This window comes from Camelus dromedarius, chromosome 4 (assembly GCF_036321535.1).
Source record: "Camelus dromedarius isolate mCamDro1 chromosome 4, mCamDro1.pat, whole genome shotgun sequence".
NCBI lineage: Eukaryota > Metazoa > Chordata > Mammalia > Artiodactyla > Camelidae > Camelus > Camelus dromedarius.
The window spans coordinates 96714771-96733203 of record NC_087439.1 but is presented as its reverse complement, the minus strand read 5'-3'; the positions used below and the strand labels follow the sequence as shown (position 1 = coordinate 96733203).

Here is an 18433-nt window from a genome sequence, read left to right as displayed (position 1 = left end):
GTTTCCTCCTCTGCCGTAAAGCATCAGGAGAATCATAGGCTTTTTGTTTTGATGCTGCATTCTCTAAGTAGAGAAGGTTTTATTGTTTCTTCTGGGCGCTTTGGGTCAGAAGCCCTAGCAGCTTCTCTGTTGGGAACTCATGGCATTTCAAATGGTTTTTGATACAGAAATAGTATAAGTCATGTTTGACGCACCCGCCAGCGCCTGGGCTGAATGGGGATTGTGGCTGCGGCCTCGATAGTTGGTGCGGGCCAGGCCCGGGCACTGCCCAGCTGCCCCCCACCCCATCTCCCCGATGCTGAGCCCACTGGGCATGGGGAGCCCCCGCCTGGTCCCTCGCCCCCGCAAGTTCAGTGTCAGTTTCCGTTTCTCTCCGTCAGTGCAGCATCGTTTTCGGAGGTGAAGAAAGGGCGTAGCTGGTCATGGTGTATCTGCCGTAGGTAACGGATAGCTTTTCATCCCCTTTGCTTTTGACTTTCTTTCGTAGAAGAGTGAGGTTTTACACAAGCCTCAGTGGGGTGGACTAGGGCAGGACTTGTCTTCCTTCCAGCAGTGAGTCAAGAGGAGGATCGTGCTGAGAACAGCGATGCGCTCTGCTGAGGACCTGCCTGCACCCGGGCCCCCTCCGTTCACTCCTCTCTGTTCACTCCAGGCGGGGGGCTTGTCTGCGGCCCCCGCCACCCCGGGGCCCATCCACTCCGGTACCTGTGGGATGACTAACAACACGGACTGTGTGGGGAGGTGTTTCCTTCCACGGTTCCCTATGACTCCAGACTTCGAGGAGCCTCAGAAACGTTGTTGTGGACAGAATGAGCCTCCACCCTCCCGCCCCTTCCAGGCAGCCCCGTCCTGCCTGGCCCCTGAGCCACTCTGGGCCTGCAGCGCCCTCCCACCCTGCCCGGCGCTTCCCTGCCTGCGGCCAGCGCCCCATCTCTTTCACCCCCAGCACCCCGACGCCGGCCCCTCTGCCTCTAAGGCCTGGGCTCACCCGCCCCCCCACCCCAGGCCTGCAGGGACCGTCCAGGATGTGCAGATGCAGGCTCTGCGCTGTGAGGGGGTGGTCTCGGCTCCTCCATTCTCCCCCAGCAACCCAGGACCCTCCACTGATGCCCGGACCCGTGGGTCCCGGCTCACCTGCCCCTCCTGTCTCAGAGATGCAGCCTCTGTGCAGACCCTTCCCCAGGCTTCCATCAGCCCCCTGCCCTCTGCTCTCCGGGTTCCCAGGGGGCCTGCTACAGGCTGGGTGGGGAGCTGCCCCCAAGCGCCCGGCACAGAGCGGGAGGCCCTGCACGTCTCTTCAGTATCTGAACACATGTGTGGAGACGTTTGACCCCTCGTATTTTTGAAGTTGGTAAAAAGGCTCCCTTAGGAGTTGTTTTATGTTCAGTTTTTAAAGAGGTTAACTCCTGGACGTTTCTGATGGTCCTCCCGACCCCGTCTGTGAAAAATTAGAACTGGGGGGGTGGTATGGAAAAATGGGCGGGTCTGGTGCTCCGAGTCTTAGGGACGGCCTTATTCCTACGTGATGTCTTAGGTCACCTGGGCACGTCTCGCAGGTGTGGGTCACACCTGACCACCCCGCCTTGGGCCAAACGAGATGATACCACTTAGGAAATGCAGGGCAGTATGATTATCTCATTAATTATCTCTGGCTATTAAGCTAAAAGATCGCTACCTGACCAGGCAAGCAGAGTGAGGGCCAAGTCGCCAGTCTGACCTCCGAGCACAGACCCAAACGTGCTCAATAAAACGGTCTCAGGATGACTCCATCAGTGACTGTGTGTTTATCCAGAAAGACAAAGTCGAGTTTATCATTAGAGAACAAAGGCCGACTAACCCGCGGACGTCTGCTGAGCAACGCACCTGTCACCGTGCCGGGCAGGTCCGCGGTTAATGGAGGAGACCTTTCTGAGGGCATCGGGGGACACAGAGGGGCCCGGGAGACCTGGTCACTCACGGTGACGACGTTTCTCAGGAAGCTCAGGGCTGTCCCTGGTGCAAGCGCGATGACATATGCCCCCTGGAGAGAGAAAACGGGGAAGCCGGTTTCCTTCCAGACGTCAAGTCACTTTTCTCTTCCCTCCAGGCCTGTTTCCTGAGCTCTCCTCCCTGCCCTCCATGATGGTCGAGTCCTTGAAAGAAAGTCTGAAGCAAATGAGGAGAGATGTTGAGGTTTTATAAAACTGGTGGTGTTTAAACAGTTTTTCTGTTGTGCCGTATTTCATATTAAAAATGCTCATAAAAAGAAAAGAAAGGAAACTAATAAATTCCAGTCTTGTGTGGGGTGGGGGTGGGGGTGGGATAGCTTACCCCCGTTCCCTGGTCCTGCTCACAAACCGTTTCTTTGTGATTTTTCTTGCATAAATGTCAAATAAGAACCTTTTAATGCATCAAGCCTGACCCCCAACTAGAAAAAAATAAGTTCACTTACAAAGTTAGGGTGGCACTTCCGAGATTTGGGGGAAGAAGCGGAAGAGAAAAGTCAGCTGGTGTTTGTCCCGGCCTTGTTGGGGCTTCAAAGAGGAGAATTAGATAATTTTTGAAATGACTGAAAGTGAAAGTTTGTCCCCACGCCCTGCAGCCAGGGTCCAAGCCTTCCTGGGGGCCTCTGCCAGCCTAGCCCAGGCTGGGGGCTCAGGTGGGAGCCGGGGCTTGGTCCTGAGGCGGGGAGATGGTGACTCCAGTTGTGGAGCCAGGGCCCTGCTCTGGCCCCAGCAGCACCCTCCCCTCCGCCAGGGTGCGCCCTGCCCTGCAGGTACCAGGCCGCGTTTCAGTCGAGGACACCAGGGCTCGAGGAATCAGCTCAGGGGTTAGAACCTAGGGCTCCTGCCAGAGCCGAGCCTCTCCCCACCTTGCTTCACAGGGATGGCCAGTGTGGACCTGCTGCTTGGGCAGTGACCACAGGACTGCCCTGTTCCCAGGGGCGGGTCCTCTTACGACCGTTTCACCAGAATCTGTGAGCTGCAGAGCACAGACCTCCTCAGAAACTGGGTTACTTCTGGGTGCCGGGTCCCCGGGCCTTGGTCACTCAGGGTGACCCTGGGACAAGGTCAGGTGCGTAACGAGGCCTGACCTGCAGGGAGTCTGGGCAGAGACGCTGGGATGAGACCGTGCCAGGTGGCGATGGCTCTGAAGGTAAGGAACTGGTCCTTGGCGGCCCTTGTCTGTTGAGTCCGGGACCCACCTGGGCCCCCGTCTCCGGCGCCCGGGTCTGGTGCGAGTCGGCTGATGAAGGAGTGAGCCCAGAGCATGCTGCCTGGGGAGCACTAAGATTTACGCCCAGCCATGGGCCTCTGTGCTGGGCGAGCAGAGCCCGGGGGCGCTCCCCTGCCCGGGGGAGGACTACAGGAGGCTTGATCTGGGAGGTGCCGTCACCTCGTCACCTTGTCACCTCAGCTCACAGCCAGTGCCTGCCACCCGCCCGTGCTTTTCAGATGCAAACCTGTCAAAAAGGATGACTCCCTTTGGGTTATGTTGCGACACCCACAATTTAAGACTTTCCTTCTGCATTCACTTTCTCACTTCAATTTGGTGTTGGTTTGGAAGCGTTAAGGTTGACTCCGCTTCTGCTTCCAGTCAGAACACTTGCAGCTCTGTTGGCAGTCCGCTGGTGCGGCGGAGAAACCCATCTTTTAGCGAGCTGTGGACGCACAGGCCTGCTGCGCCAGCTGGTGCGGGCAGGCCGGGGCCTTTCGTTGGCCGCAGTCGGTAAATGCGTTCTCCAGAGGGTGCTTGCCTCCCCGTGGAGAAGCGCTCCCCGTCCTGGGCATCTGCCTGGACCACTTCAGGGCACAGGCTGCTCTGTGGTCCCCGCACACGGCTCTCAGTGGCTGCATGGCAGGGAGAAGAAAAAGGCGGTTTGCTTCTCCGCATACGGATGTTGGGGCTCTTTGGAGACCTTTTCTTGCTTTTTCTCTTTGTTGACTTTCAAAAAAGATGTCAGAAAAGGCCACTGGGCTGCAGCGAGGTCCCCTGAGAGAGAGGGCCTCCCCGCAAGGAGGGAAGGGTGCAGGAGTGGGTGCCCTGGTCCCACCTCCCAGCCTTTGGCCCTGAGGGCTGGACCCCTCGACGGCCTCCGAGTCCTGCCCTTTGAGTCTGTGGGGCAGGAGCAGGGGACAAGGCATCCCAGACGTACGGTTGCCTTCTGCATACGGGCCCCGATGGTTGCAGTGGCTCTTTGGAAGGCAGCGATGGGGCTGGGGGCCAGGCCGCTGCAGTGACCGGCACTTCTCTGCTGTGTTCTCTCCTGCAGTGGATGTGGCCTCGGCTCTGCCTTTGCCGGTGGCCCCCCCGGCGGTGCCCATGGACCTGCGCCTGGACCACCAGTTCCCACTGCCCGTGGCGGAGCCTGCGCTCCGGGAGCAGCAGCTGCAGCAGGAGCTCCTGGCCCTGAAGCAGAAGCAGCAGCTCCAGAGGCAGATCCTCATCGCTGAGTTCCAGAGGCAGCACGAGCAGCTGTCCCGGCAGCACGAGGCCCAGCTCCACGAGCACATCAAAGTAAGTGGCCGCCGGCTGCGCTGTCCCGTGGCTGAGGATCGGCCCAGAGGACCAGCCGGAGGGCTGAGATTCAGTCCCAGGACATTCCTTGCTGTGCCGTTAACACCAGTCACTAGACACCTGCATGTCCAGCACGGGCGCTGGCTGAGTGAATTGTGGCCCATGTGGCCTTTAGTGGGAAACAGCATTTAAAAGTCACGGTGTAGAAACACACTGAAAGTAGCATTTCATCCACAAATATAAGATTTGTCCATAAATGGAAACATTACCAGCAAGAAGAAACACCAGAATATTAACGGTGATCATCTCTGGGTGGTGTGTTTATGCATCATCTTCACTGTCTTCTTGGGATTTGTCTGTCTTCTCTCCATTTTTCCTACTGACTTTTCATAGTCAGAGAAAGACAGTAATATTTTCTTTTAATTTAAATGGAATAAGAAAAAACTAACGTAGATCTTTTGGGGAACACTCACTCTCTGCATGTATATAATCTGATCCCAGATTTTAAAAGAAACACATACTGGGGATGCATAGCAAAGTCATGTTACGCAGTTGAGGGACCACTTACGACGTCTGTGATCACAGCACGCTCTCACTGTATTTAGGACCGTGCAGGGCAACGATGTCCAATGGAATTAAGCAGGTATATATTACAGTTACATAGGTGATTTTACATTTTCTGTAGCCACCTTAAGACACCAGAAGAAACTGGCTGTGTAAGTTATGTTATCGCTAGGTAACAAATTACCTGAAAACCTAGCTACTGAAAAAAACACACGTGTGCTGTCTGGTTGCATCCCTGGGTCGGGTCCGGGAGCTGCCTTCCTGGTGGTTATGTCTCAGGATCTCTCAAGAGGTGCAGTCAAGCTGCCGGTCACGGCTGCGGTCTCATCTGAAGGGTGCTGGGGCTGCAGGGCCACTCCCAAGCTCACCTGCGTGGGCATAGGGAGGAGGCCATGGGTCCTCACCACCTGGGCCTCTAACAGCAGCTTCCCCAAAGTGAACATCCCAGATGCCAAGATCCAAGGGGCCAAGAAGGAGGCCTCCGTGTCTTCTTGCCTAATCTGAGAAGTGACACCCCCTCCTGCCTTATTCTACTGTCTCATAGATCAGCCCTCCCAGAGGGGCCCAGGCAAGGGGTGACCAGGGGGCAGGGATCTTTGGGGGCTGCTGGGAGCCTGGCTGCCAAAGTTAAATTAATGTGAAGACATTTTACTTAAGCTCCTACTTCTAAAATTGTTTTCACTCAAAATGCATAGAAACACTTGTGTTTGTCGTCAACTTTGGTGCACCATTGCAGATGAGACATGGAGAGCACGTCTCCGCCTGGCCCCACAGCGTTTCAGGTGCCCTGTGACCACATGTGGTTCGAGGCCACTTATGGGTTGGGCAGCAGGGATGTGGAGAATTGAAAGGCCATGCCCTCATGTTCCCCAGTTCTTCTGCAATGCCCTTTCCATGGAGACCAGCATGGCCCATGGGTGGATGTCACTCAGCCAGGCCTTGGCTTCTTCAGGTGTCAGCCACACCCAGACGGTCTTTGCCCCCTGGTGCCAGGGGGGAGCTGCCCCGAGGCCCTGGGTCTTGGCGGGTTTGATTGTTCCTCTGGGTTTTGTTGGTGTCGGGTTGTTGCTGCCTCTGCTGCTTCCCCTCTACTCCGTGCGGCTTCTGAGGTCGACGTTGGACAAACCAAGGAGGGAACACTTTCCAGAGCGGCTGGAAGTCCAGCCCCCATCGTTTTGCCTTTAGAATCCTGAGCAGGCAAGTGCTCCTGCCTATCAGAGGTCACCGGTCTCCATGGAGACTGGCCTCCAGCAGCCACGTGGTCCTCTACTTTTCAAATAAGCACTCTGGGGTTTGGGGTGGAGCGGTTGAGGGCCCTTCGTGGCTGTTGGGACTAGAGGGAGGCCCTGCGGGGACGCTGGTGTGCCCTGGACCTCGCCCGCCGGTGGGGAGGCCTGCACCTTGCTAGTGGTTGCTGCTCTGAGGTGCAGGGGGGACAGCGGTCCAGGCGCCAGGCCAGCCCCACCCGAGGCGTGTTTGGCAGCACCCACTTTTCAGGACGGTGGTGGGGAAGCCCCAGGCGGCCCGGGCCATGGTCCTGGCAGCGGGAGTCAACCCAGGTATCTGCCTTTCAGCACCGGCGAGAGCCCCCGCAGGCTGCCGCCCCTTCCCGACCCGGCAGGCTGCTACCTCCCCCGCAAGCACCGCCTCCCGCAGGCACCGCCTCCCCAAGCACCGCCCCCACAGGGTGCTACTGCCCCCGCAGGCTCCGCCCCCGCAGGCTCCGCCCCCACAGGCTCCGCCCCCACAGGCTCCGCCCGCGCAGGCTGCGGTCTCATTTTGTCCTGGAGGTTGCAGCCTCTCATTTCTGTGCCTCCCAAACAACGATTTAAAAAACAAGCCCTGGGCTCCCTCACGTCCTGTGACCTTGCCGGCCCACGTGGGGTAGAGCTACTTCTCAGCATGTTTTTGAAGATCTGCCGTCACAGGCCTGTGTCTTTATGTCCTCTCAGAAGCCCGAGTGATGGCTGCGGGCTGGCTCTTCCCGGTCCTCTCGGATGGGTCCCCTTTTCCCGGCCCCATGGCGACCGGCGGGGCCCGTCTCTGCTCTTGGCCTCCGAGGAGAGCACCGTGTGTCCCCGAGGTCGCCATCCACCTGCCCCGACCTGGTGGCGCGCTTGCCACCCGCTCTGCGTGCGGCCCCCGCCTCTGCGCGCCGCGGCCCAGCGCGGCGCCTGGGTGACGAAGGGACCGGGCCGCGTGCTGGTTTGCACTTTTCCCCGCTTCCACTCCCCGCACACTTGTCCTCGGACAGCATGTGATGGCGGGATCGCGGCAAACTTGCCGGGGTGGATTTTTGTGCTCCTGGGATTAAGGAAGATGCTCATTGTTGACATTCTCGTGTATGTATGAGTTGAACCTGCAGGTTTTACAAGGAAAAAAAAGAGAAATAAACAAACCCCAGGTACGTGAGGGGTCAGCAGAGGCAGCACCAGGAAGCAGCAAACATCCAGACGCTCTGGTGCTGCCACCGCCTCTGGGTGAGACCCGGCTTCCCGCGGTCCGGCCTCTGCCCTCTGGGCCTGGCCTCCGCGGCCGGTTCCCTCCTCAGCTGGTGCTTCACGAGTTGTGCCACCTCTTCGGAGATGGAGGAGAGCGCCCCCAACCCCGAGTCCTCCCGACAGCACCTGGTGCCTCGCAGCCTGGCGGGTGGGGGCTCCTCATGTCGGGCGTGCCCCCCCCCCACTCGCCGGCCGGACGCCCCAGGAGGCGATGGGAGCCCCGGAACCTGGCTCTGGGCTGGTTCTCAGCAGCGCAGGGAGCGCCTCCAGGTTCCGTGTTCTCCGCAGTTTAATCATTTGTTTGTTTTTCCATTTGCAGTGGAGATCTTCAGTCTGAAGCCGTTTAAACTGTGTGATCTGGCGTTCCCTCTGCCCGCGCTGCTGTGACGATTTAGGCCCTCCTCGTAGGCCGTGGTGCTGTTTGTGACAGTTGGCAGTGGTATTTGTCAGACAGATTTCTTGAGCGCACAATCTAATTAGTGTCGTTAAATCATCAGTGAATTTGAATAGGATTTTATAATTAAAAAGGGAATCGTTTTTGAAATGGAACTTCAGTTGTTAACCTTGGGTGCAGAAGGTCTCCCGTGAGGTTTCCACACTCAGTGTCACGCTTGTACAAGACAATTTCCTTGTTGGTCGTGATTCAGGGGCCCCGTCCCCGCTCCGTCCCTGCTCCGTCCTCGCTCTGTCCCGCACTGTGGGTTCTCTTCTCCCCGGAGCGGGGCCCAGGGAGCCTGGTCACCAAGGCCAAGGGCTGAGAGTGTGGTGCCACTGGGTGTTGGCAGGTGCTTGTGTTCAGAAAATTGTTGGCCGCTTCATCACCTGGGAGAGCGTAGCTGATCATCTGGCAAATGTAACATTACCGAGATTTGCCGCTTTGGGCGTTTGTTGTGCTATATTTAACTTTTAAAAACTTTCATCAGAGAAATTTGTGTTTCTAATGTATCTAATAGAAAGGTAGTGTGTCAACACAGAGAACCTGCCCTCGCTGCCCCCCACCCAGCTTCCCAGGCCACAGGTCTGTGCTGGCACGTGCTCCCTGTGTCTCCACGGCCAGCTTGGTCCCTGAGTCCTGGGTCCCTTGCGGTGACTTCCCACTTGGTGGAAGACTTGGCTTTCTCACCTCCCCCCCTCCATGCACCCGCTGCATCTTTGTGGTGCCCCCACACTGAGCCGCCTCCTAGTTAAAGAGCCCTTCAGGGGCTCCACCTTCATGGGGGGGGGGCTGTTGCTTATGCCACGCAGTGACCGCGTGACCTTCCTGATACAGCTGTCGGCTTTCCCTGAGTCTGTCGTCTCCTCCCTCACCATTGGCTTAGTTCCCTGTGCCTGATGCAAACCCGGCCCCACAGTCTGAGAAACCTGTCAGCCCTTCTTGCTGTGGGGAGCGCCCCCGTGCAAGCCAGGACTCCTCGGCCACCTTGTTCTGGGTTCCAGCCTGCCATCCCTTCCCTTCCATCCACGGCAGTGATGTTCTTATAAACATGTGGCTTTTGCTGCTTTGCAAGCGCTTGTAATATTGTATTGGGAATGAATTAGACATTCCCTTCACTGATGGGAAGTTCTGTGAACACTGAGCAGACATGGGATGTCGACCCTGGTGTCTGGGAGCCACCCCCAGAGCTTCCAGGTGGCAGCCGCAGTCTTCTCTGTTCGGGGCGATTCCTTTGCCCTTTGCTCTGCATCGTCCCGAGTGCTGAGGACACACCTGCTCTCCAGCCCTGCCTGCAGCCTTTGTTCTTGTGAATTTGTGTCTCTTAAAAAGTAGTTCCTCTCAGTGGGTTTTGGAGAGGAGCAGGGGTGAAAGCGTGTTCACTCGGCCATGCTCACCCCGACGTCTGGCCTCCTCTTCAGCCGCCGGCTGACAGCATCCTCAGATCTCCCCCAGGGCCCCCTGCACCCCCAGAGGACACCTGTCTAGGTGAATGGCCCAAGCATCACGGGACAAGGAGGAGGAGGCCCGGGGCTGAGGGTGCCCGGCGCCTGCCCGGCAGGGAGGGAGCAGCAGCCTTTGCCTCCAGACAGTCGTTTTCACGGGGACCGCTTTCCTCCTGGTCTCTTTCTGATCGCAAAGTCCTTAATGTTAATTATTGAGTAACTGGAAATTACAAGGGAAATGTGACTCCAGTCCTGTTAGCTAAGGAGGCTGTTACGTTTGGAGTGTATTCTTGTAATCTTAAATTGTGTACGTTGTGTGTGTGTCGATAGTTGTATGGAATTGGGGTTATACTGATATGCGGTTTTTATTTAGCGTATTGTTAACATTTCCCTTTACCATCACATATGCTTCAGAAGTGTGGTTTTAATGGTTTCATGGTCTTACAGTGAGCCGTGATGAATTTAAATAACCACTGATGGTTGAGTGGCTGGACATCAAGGTCATATCCAGGTTTCCATCTGTTTTGAGCGTCCTTGTGTGTGTGGACCACATGCATTTGTCTTAATAAAATAGAAGTGGTGTTGCAGACCCCAGATGAGTCCTTCTCCAAGGCCTTTGTTACCTGTCATCGTGTTTCTCTCCAAAAGCTACACTAGTCCTGAGTGTGCACCTGTCTGTCTCTCTCACTTGCACACACACGCGCAGGGGCTGAGAGCAGTAACGGCGGCACTTACTGACCCGGGCCGGGGCTGCCCGGGCCCCCTCATCCCTCCCGCGGTCTGGCCCGGGCCGGGGTGACCCCGGCCTCGCCCCTGCACTGCCCGCAGACCGCCGAGTGGCTGAGCAGGGACGAACAAGTCAGACTTGTTCACATTGCGTTTGATTCTGTCCCACATGGTGTCTGCATGTCCTTGAGTGTGGTCACCCAGATTTCTACGTGCTGATTGCCTTTTTGCATTTTTTCTACTAATTACCATTTCCTGTGCTGTTTTCCTGTTGCAGTGCTGGTCTCTTTCTCATTGGTACATGAGCGTTCTTCATAAATTAAGGGCATTATTTCAGCGTCCGTCATATCTTGCCATTTGGCTATTAGTTGTGTTTATAATCTAATAGTTACCTACTTGGCCTGCCCTCGGGCATGAAGCAAAATGTGTTTCCAGACAGTGAAAAGTGCCACCTCTGTCCGTCAGCAGCGCGGACTTGTTTTCCCAGCCGAGTCTGTCTCTGGGCCTCTCTGCTCCGCGCAGGCAGGAGCCTTTCCCTGCGTCTCAGTGTCCGGTCGTGCGGGGCCCATCCACACGTTATTCTCACTTTACATTTCCCTCAACCTGCCTCCAGGTGGACTTCTGTTGTCCTGGGTGAACCCCAGAATCATTTCTCATAAAGCCCCCCAAATGTTGTCTGCGAACTTACCAAAGTTGCAGCGAGTCAATAAATTAGCAGGAGGTCTACCAGCAACTTTCTGATATAAACGTTCTAATCCAGGAGCGTGGTCTGTGCTCTGAGGCTTCTGTCCTTATGAAAAGACCTGTTCTGCTTTCCTCGTGTGAGACCTGTGGATTTTATGTCTAATCATTCTTGGGTATTTCACGTAATTTTTTTTTAATGAATAGAATGTGTTTCATTTTATTTTTGCCTTTTCTACTGTCAGTGTGAAGCTCTTGTTTCATTATCATTTGTAGCCCGTGCATAGGATTTTCCTGTTAGTCTTGAGGCGTTTGTGATCGGTGATGCTGTGTTCTCTAGGCAGACGGTGGTGTCCCCTGCAGGTTACAGCTGTTTAGCTGCGTGGACTAGGACATCCGTAACCACACTGAGATCTCAAAAAGCTGCCGGTGACAGCACATGGGTGCGGCGTCCTGCCAGGACCACAGGCATGGCTGTGAGTGTGGCAAGGCTGGCCTGGGGTGTGGCCGGGGGTGCGGCCTCCCTGAAGGCTGGCTCTGGCACTGGGGTGCTGGGCAGAGCCCCGGGCCCCCCTCAGGGCTGTGTGGGCGCACCTTCTCCGGGCCAGTGACTGTGTTTCCTGCGGTGCTGAGTCCAGCAGCCTCACTGCGACTCAGATAGTAAACAAGAGCAGGTGGCTCTCCAGGGACGGAAGGCCTTCCCAGGCCCGCATGCAGAGACCGGCCTCCCCACGGGGAAGCGGTGGTCTGCGGGTGCGGTGCTGGGCACCACTCTTCCGGCTCCCAGTGCTCGTCGGGACTGTGGTCGCTGTCACCACCCCTGAGTTTCCCTGCTTCCTTCGCAGCTGGGGATGCTCCCTCCCGATGCCGGAAGGGGCAGGAGGGTGGCCGAGGCTCCGCCTTCGTCCCCATCCGCATCCCGGGCTTCCGCGAATGGCTGGCCCTGCGCCTGCGCTCACTCCCACCTGGCGGAGCCCGGAGAGAAGTGGCTGCCCTCCCCTCCTTTTCTTTATGGAAAATGCATGATTTTAACTTAAGTCATCTTTTTTAAATTGTGGTAAAAGTCACGTAATATAAATTCATCATTTGGCCATTTTTAAGTGTACGATTCAGTGACATTTAGCACATTTACAGTATTGTGCAGCCGTCACCCCACCTGCCTCTAACAACGTGTTCCTCACCCGGGAGGAGTCCCTGCACCGCCGAGCAGCCCTGAACGGCCCGGCCTCCTGCCCCGGGACTTGCCCGTCTGGGAGACTTCATGTGAACGGAATCTCAGTGTGTTGTTTTTGCGTCCGGCTTCTTTCACTTGGCGTAACTTTCTCGAGGTTCTTCTGCACCGTGGTGCGTGTCAGCGCTGGCTTCCTCTCCAGGGCCGAGTGCTCCATTGTGTGCATGTGGCCCAGCTTGTTTGTCTGTTCATCTCTTGGTGGATGTGTGGGTCTTTCCACCTTGTGGTGCCTGTGCAGGTGCTGCAGTGACCGTGAGGGCACGAGTTTGGTTCGAGCCTCTTTTCCGCTCTTCTGGTGCACGCCTGGGAGTGGAGTGGCCGGGCCACGTGGTGGCTCCGTGTTTACCTCTTCCAGGAGCCACTAAACCCCTGACTCATGGTTTTATTGCAGTAAATATACAGAACCTAACGTTTACACCTCTAAGTGTCCAGCTCTGTGACATTAAGTACATTCACACCGTTGTGCCATTGTCACCGACATCCGTGTCTAGAATTTTTTCATTCTCAAAGTGAAGCTCTGTCCCAATAAATACTCACTCCCGACTCCCTCCCCAGCCCTGGCCCCCAGCATTCAGCCTTCTGTCTCTATGAATTCGACTACTCTGGGTGCATCACACAACGTCTGTCTGGACCAGCCCAGCCATGTTCAGTGTGGGTTTCATGATAAATTTCAGGGGTCTGGGTCGTCACGGTTGTGTATCCCCACAGAGCACCTGAAACAGGTGGTGTCGTCTTGCAGGCACAGCCCTCACCACGTGGCTCTGTTGTTAGACCCTCTGTGCGTGCACCAGCGTCCTTCTCCATAGCACCGTCACCCTGCAAGTACAGGAGAGACTCGTCCAGAACCAGGGCGCCACTGCTGCTGCCCTTCCCCTGGCCGGCCACATGCCTGCACTGGGGACCCCCTGAACCCCGACTTTCCTCTTAGTTACGTAGCTGATTTGACATATGTATATAAAGTGCTCAAGTGTCTAAAAACAAATCAAATGGATGAGAACCAGGTTGGCCCTGTCTTTGTGAGAGTACCCGCGTGCCGCGTGTCAGACGCTCCCGTCCGGGGGGAAGTTAACGAGCGCCGTGTGATTCTCTGACGTTCACCGTGCTCCGGAGCCAGGGCGGCAGGCAGGTCTGTCTTTGGGCGGTTCTAGAATATGGACCTTTGAGGGTGGATCTGATGGTTAAGTTGAACCCAGAAGTGGTTGACCTCTAATTTAACCATGAGCCATTCTGTTGTGTTTCTAACAAGAAAGGCAGAAGTGAGCTGGAGCCGTGAACCACCTCTAAACCGCTAAGAGACCAAATTTGGGGGTGACTAAGCACAGGGGGTCCCCTCCCGCAGGAATGCCCTGGGGAGGCACGTCCTCGACGCACATTGTTCTCTCCGAGTGTCAGGGCTTGGGGTCCCTCTGGGCTTCTGGAAGCTTATCTCTTGCACTTGGGCACTAATGCCTCTGGGAAGGTTGTGCAGAGGGCAGACTCAGACGTGTATGCAGAGGGGGCGTGGCTGTTGCTGGCGTGCCCCAGGCCTGGCGAGGAACCACAGGGCAGGTGTGGGGAGGCCCCGAATGCAGGACTGACCCCCTCACACACCGGGGTACGCCTGGCCTGTCAGACTCCTTCTGCAGCACACGCTTCCCCTACCCCCACCCCAGGACTTACCTGTTCTGATCAGCTGTTCTCACCAGCCCTTCTTACACTTGTTAACGAAACTTTCAGCCCAGCGGTGGCTTTTTGTCAATTTTTCATAGTTACTTGGGGGTCTTTGCTGTGACTGGGACTCCACCATAGAGAGAAAATACGTGTCTTCAGTCTGAGGATGTGCTTCTGGGAGCTGTTTTAGACAGACCCTGTCCCGCCGGCACCAGGACCCCGTGGTCTGCCGGGACAGAGCCCGGGGATGCCCAGCTGGGAGCTGGCGGGGCCCCCCACATTCCCGACATCAGCCGGCACCCCCACGGTGCCTCCAAAGTGGCCGGAGTTGGCTGCACCCCGTGCCTCTGGGGCCGTGGCACCCTTTCCACACCAGCGCAGTGACGCGGCAACCCGTCCTGACCCATTTGCCAGCAGGTGCCGTCCCAGAGGTGGGGGCCCCTTTTCCACGGTTCCTGCCCGAGAACCAGACTGCAGTGTCATCCTTGGTGTAGGTTTGGGACACTTGCAGTTATTTTCTCAGAAAAAAATCCCTTCGTGTGAGAAAACACTGTGCATTTTACACATTTTAAAGCATCTTGCCGCGGTGCCCTCCGGCAGAGTTCACGCCTCCTCCAGAGGCAAATTCAGCACAGACCTTCCCTTCCCCGAGCCTCATGGGGCATCTCCAGCCTAAGGGGTGAAAAATAAAACCTATTTCCATGCTTTTAATTTGCATGTCCTTTTTTACTGGTAAGGCTCAACGTGTGTGTGCGCGCGCCCAAAATAATTTTAGTGTGCCCTGTGCTGTCTCCATGGACAGGGTAGGGTTTTACGAGCTGTTTAGTTGAAAGTGGAACACTTTTCCTAGTAGGAAAAAAGGTAAGATTGAAAGGGAGCCTGGTTTTATGGCGCTGGGGCCGGGCTGTGGTGGTTCCTCTGTCACCCATCCCAGGAGCTGAATGGGTGTTGTCTGGGGCCCCGGCTTCTGGGTCACCTGAGGCAACTGTTAGTACGCCTGCAGGACGCACGGAGGTGGTTGTAGCCCTGGGACCTGCGACCTGGGACAGCTCGTGGCCACGTGCTGCGTCAGCCCTGAGCCTGTCTGTGCCTGATTAACACGTTTGCAGTCAGGAATGGCTCATAAACCCGGCACCTTGGGTTTCTAGGAGGTGGCTTCTGGGCAGGCGGATGGCCTTGTGTGACTGCCGTCCGGGGGCACTGCTGGCCACCCCAGGTGTCGTGCTGGGCCCTGCTTTTCCTTTGCCGCCTGACGTTCTGGAGCACGAGAGCGCCGTGCTCTGTAAGGTGCCGACTCGCCTTTGGTGGCGCTGTCTGCACTGCAGCCTGCCTGTGGTTCCTAGGGCTTTTTGTGTCTTTCCCAAGGTCACAGCTGCAGAAGTTTGTTCCACAAAGAAAACCTTGCCTTGCATTGACTGGCGATGTGGTTTCTTCTTCTTCCTCCTCACTGGCTCTTGTTGTTAAATACGCTGCCTCTGGTCCGGCCCAGGACCCTCCCGGGCTTGCTTAGACACCTAAGCCGACTGCAGAGAGAAGATGGGGGTCAGACGCCGTCTGGGTCTTTGGTCCACCTGGAGCCCCCAGGGAAAGTGTCTCCAGGCAGCTGTGAGCCCGAGGAGGGGAGGAGCCAGGACTCCCTGCAAAGGCAGACAACCCTCCACTGTCTCGTGGGGACGCAGCTTCCAAGGCACCCTGCCTGGGCAACTGGACTTCTTAACGGCCGTAATGTCAGCAGTGCGTATCCGTAGCATCCTGGGGCCTGGGGGGTCGGTCTTTGAGCAGCGCCGTAAGCAAGCCCTGTCCTGATTAAGCGCGGTGGTGCTCTGTGACTTCATCGCACTTGACTGCTGCCAGCTTGCCACTGTGGGTCACTGCCCTCAGGACTGAGGAGAGGTGCTGGCCGGCTGGGGGCCGGGAGGCCTCTCTCGTCCCCTGGCCAGTGGGTGGGTAGCCGTCCCCGGGGCTGCCCTTCAGCAGGGCAGGGTTTTATTTTAGTTCACTTTTTAAGGTAAAAATCTGGTTGGGTTTCCACTTGAACATTTGTCATTAAATTCCGAAGCCAGAATCAGAGAAGCTGAGTTCTGGGGATCTGAATTTTGATTCTGAGCCCAGTGTTGGCTTGAAAGTAAATTCAATATTACTCTTGGTTAGATGAATATGATCTGTTATTTTTGTTTTTTTTTCCCTTAGAAAAACTAGGTAGTAGACATATATCCTATTTTAAATTGCTCGTGATAGTTTTTCAGTCTGCAGAACAGTCCTCCCTCCACGGAACAGTCCTGACCCTCGCGCGCTAGTGAGGTGCTCATTGCAGAGAGCTCTGAGGACTTTGCCCAAGACTGACATCAGCACAGCTCGAGGTCTCATTTTCTGTGGCCTGAGCCCTGCATGGAGTGGTGCGCACTCACTCCCCTGGGGCCGACCGAGGACGCGTCACCTGGGACCGGCGGGCGTCCCTTGCCTTGCAGCCCTCCCTCATTTTCCGGAGTGTGGAGTCTCTCCGTCAGAGGTCGAGAGTCAGGCCTGGAAGGCATTGAGACCTTGTGAGGGAGCGTGTGTCCTCACTGCCTTCTGTTCTGTGGACTGTAGCACGCGGGTTGTCATCTGCAATCCAGCAACGTGTCGCGTCTGTGTAACGTAAGACGATGTCGCCGTGATGCCGCGGGGCACTTGGGGCATCAAAGGCGTCCTTGCTAATTGCTACTTTCACGAAAACTCCAGGACAGTATTGTTTTCCTGGGAGTTTTGTCGTCCTGTGAAGGTTAATCACCAGTATCTGGGTGGTTGTTTCCAGTCTCTTTGTAATGATAATTGAAAAATCGCACTTTCCTTCTGGGTCCTGGCTGAAAGGTAAATACTGTGAGGCTCTCTTAAGTGAATGTCTGCCCGCACCTCGTTTACACATGAAATGACGAGGGAGCGGTTAAAAGGGAACTGGGGCTCGAGGTAGGCGACTGGGGTGTAGGTGACACCCAGAGGCCCTGCCCTTCACAGCAAGATCTGTTGTTCACGACACATGGGGGCTCCTGACCTGAGTGACACCAGGAAGCCCTGAGTTGTCCGTCTCCGAGAACTGGCAGTGCAGGGGATCCCAGAGCCGCTGGCGTTGGCCCGGTGACACCCGGTGAAGGCTTTTACCATGGATGCAGCCGTGGGGCCCTTGGGCAGCAGTCTCTGAATTCATTCTGATCGACAAACGTTTCTTCTGCCTGAGTGCCTTCCTGGGTGTGGGGCCCTGATCCGCGGGGGAGTGAGCGGAGCCGTCCACGGTGCGGCTCTTGGAACGAGACAAATGACAAGGGACACGTTTTATCCCCACTTCTCTCACTCTCTTGTCCCCAGGGTGCAATTTGGTTTTCCTCTTAAAAGATAAGAAAACTCACTGTTTTGAAATTATTGGCAAAGTCCTTGAGCTGGTCTTCCAGACACGACAGTGATGCCAGTTTGAAGGGGCCGAGGCCCTGCTCAGGTCACACCAAATGGTATTGTCTGCTGGCCACAGTCCCTGCAGAATTCAGAAGCCAGTTTGGAGATTTACTCTTGGGGTTCAGCTACCCAGAAAGCCCTGTGGAACGTCCTTCCTATCCCCCAGTTCCTGTAAACCAGCTGTTTGGAAGGTAGTAACTTTTCCATAGAAAGTTCTTAGAAGTGACACCCAGGACCCCTCAGGTGGGTGCTGAGCGGGGTGCCCATTGCTGGTGGCCCCTCCCCCGCACACTGCTGCACGATATGGTCTATGGGCACCTGGCCCTCAGTCCTGGGCACCTGGGTCCCCCAGCGTCTCCCATGGCGGGTGGGTGCTGCTGGGTAGGGTCTGGACACACACCTTTGTGCTGCCTGCTGTCCTGGGCACCAGCGGACGCACGCCTCTCCCCACCCCCCCCCTGGGCTGTTTTGGGGCTGAGCTACAATGCCTCGCTGGCCGTTCTGCCCCCATGGTCCCGGCTGGAGAAGGGAACCCTTGGCGAAAGGCAGGAGGTGGCGGCGTTTGTGGACGGGGCTGCAGTCCTGCTGTGTGTGCCAGCACAGGGGTGGCCACAGGTGTGACCCACCCCCCAGGCTCCGTCCTGTGGGGCTGTGCTGGCTCCCGCTGCAGCAGGGCCTGGAGGCCGGGCGGCCGGGCGGCCGGCTGTGCTGACTGTGGAGGCGGCCCAGGTGGGCTGGCGGGGCCGCGAGGGGGTCCCTGGGAGGCCGCAGGGCAGGTCCGGCGGGGCACGCCGCCCGCGGGTTGGGTGTGTGGACCTGCACCTCAGCCCCGCCCGCACCAGCCTTTGTCAGATGCTCATTCATTGTCATGGACGGCCTCTTCTCGGGTCTGGCTGGACGGCGTTTTCCCCAGGCAGTGCGGCCACGCCGGCGCCGTGGGCTTTGTTTAGAGAGTGAAAGGGGAGACCTTGCACCTTCCGCGTTTTCTCAATTGATGGTTTTTTCTTTAACGTTTTCAGTGTAACGTGATCGAGACCCAACCCAAGTCACAGATGAGAGGGTGGCGTTGCATCTTTAATAGGAAGGAGCGCTCAGCTGTCTGGAATCCTGTCTCCTTTTTGGGGGGCGTGTTTATTTTTTATTTTGAATTTACTGTGTGACGTCTAGGCAGCGTACAGTGTCGGGTCACTTTCTGGGGTGCAGCGCAATGTCTCAGTCATATGTGTCCGTACACGTTCTTGTTCATGGTCTCTTTCGCTGTAAGTTACTACAGGACGTT

At 56.6% G+C, this 18433-nt stretch overlaps 1 protein-coding gene across 10 annotated transcripts in view; it reads left to right on the top strand.

Annotated features, from left to right (window-relative positions):
- HDAC4 (histone deacetylase 4) overlaps positions 1-18433 on the top strand; it is a 266392-nt gene that overhangs the window by 161911 nt on the left and 86048 nt on the right. For all 10 annotated transcript variants that reach the window (XM_064485328.1, XM_064485331.1, XM_064485329.1 and 7 more), the window contains one exon: positions 4253-4497. In XM_064485328.1, coding sequence (XP_064341398.1) covers positions 4253-4497 — 245 coding nt within the window. The remainder of the gene's footprint in view (positions 1-4252; positions 4498-18433) is intronic.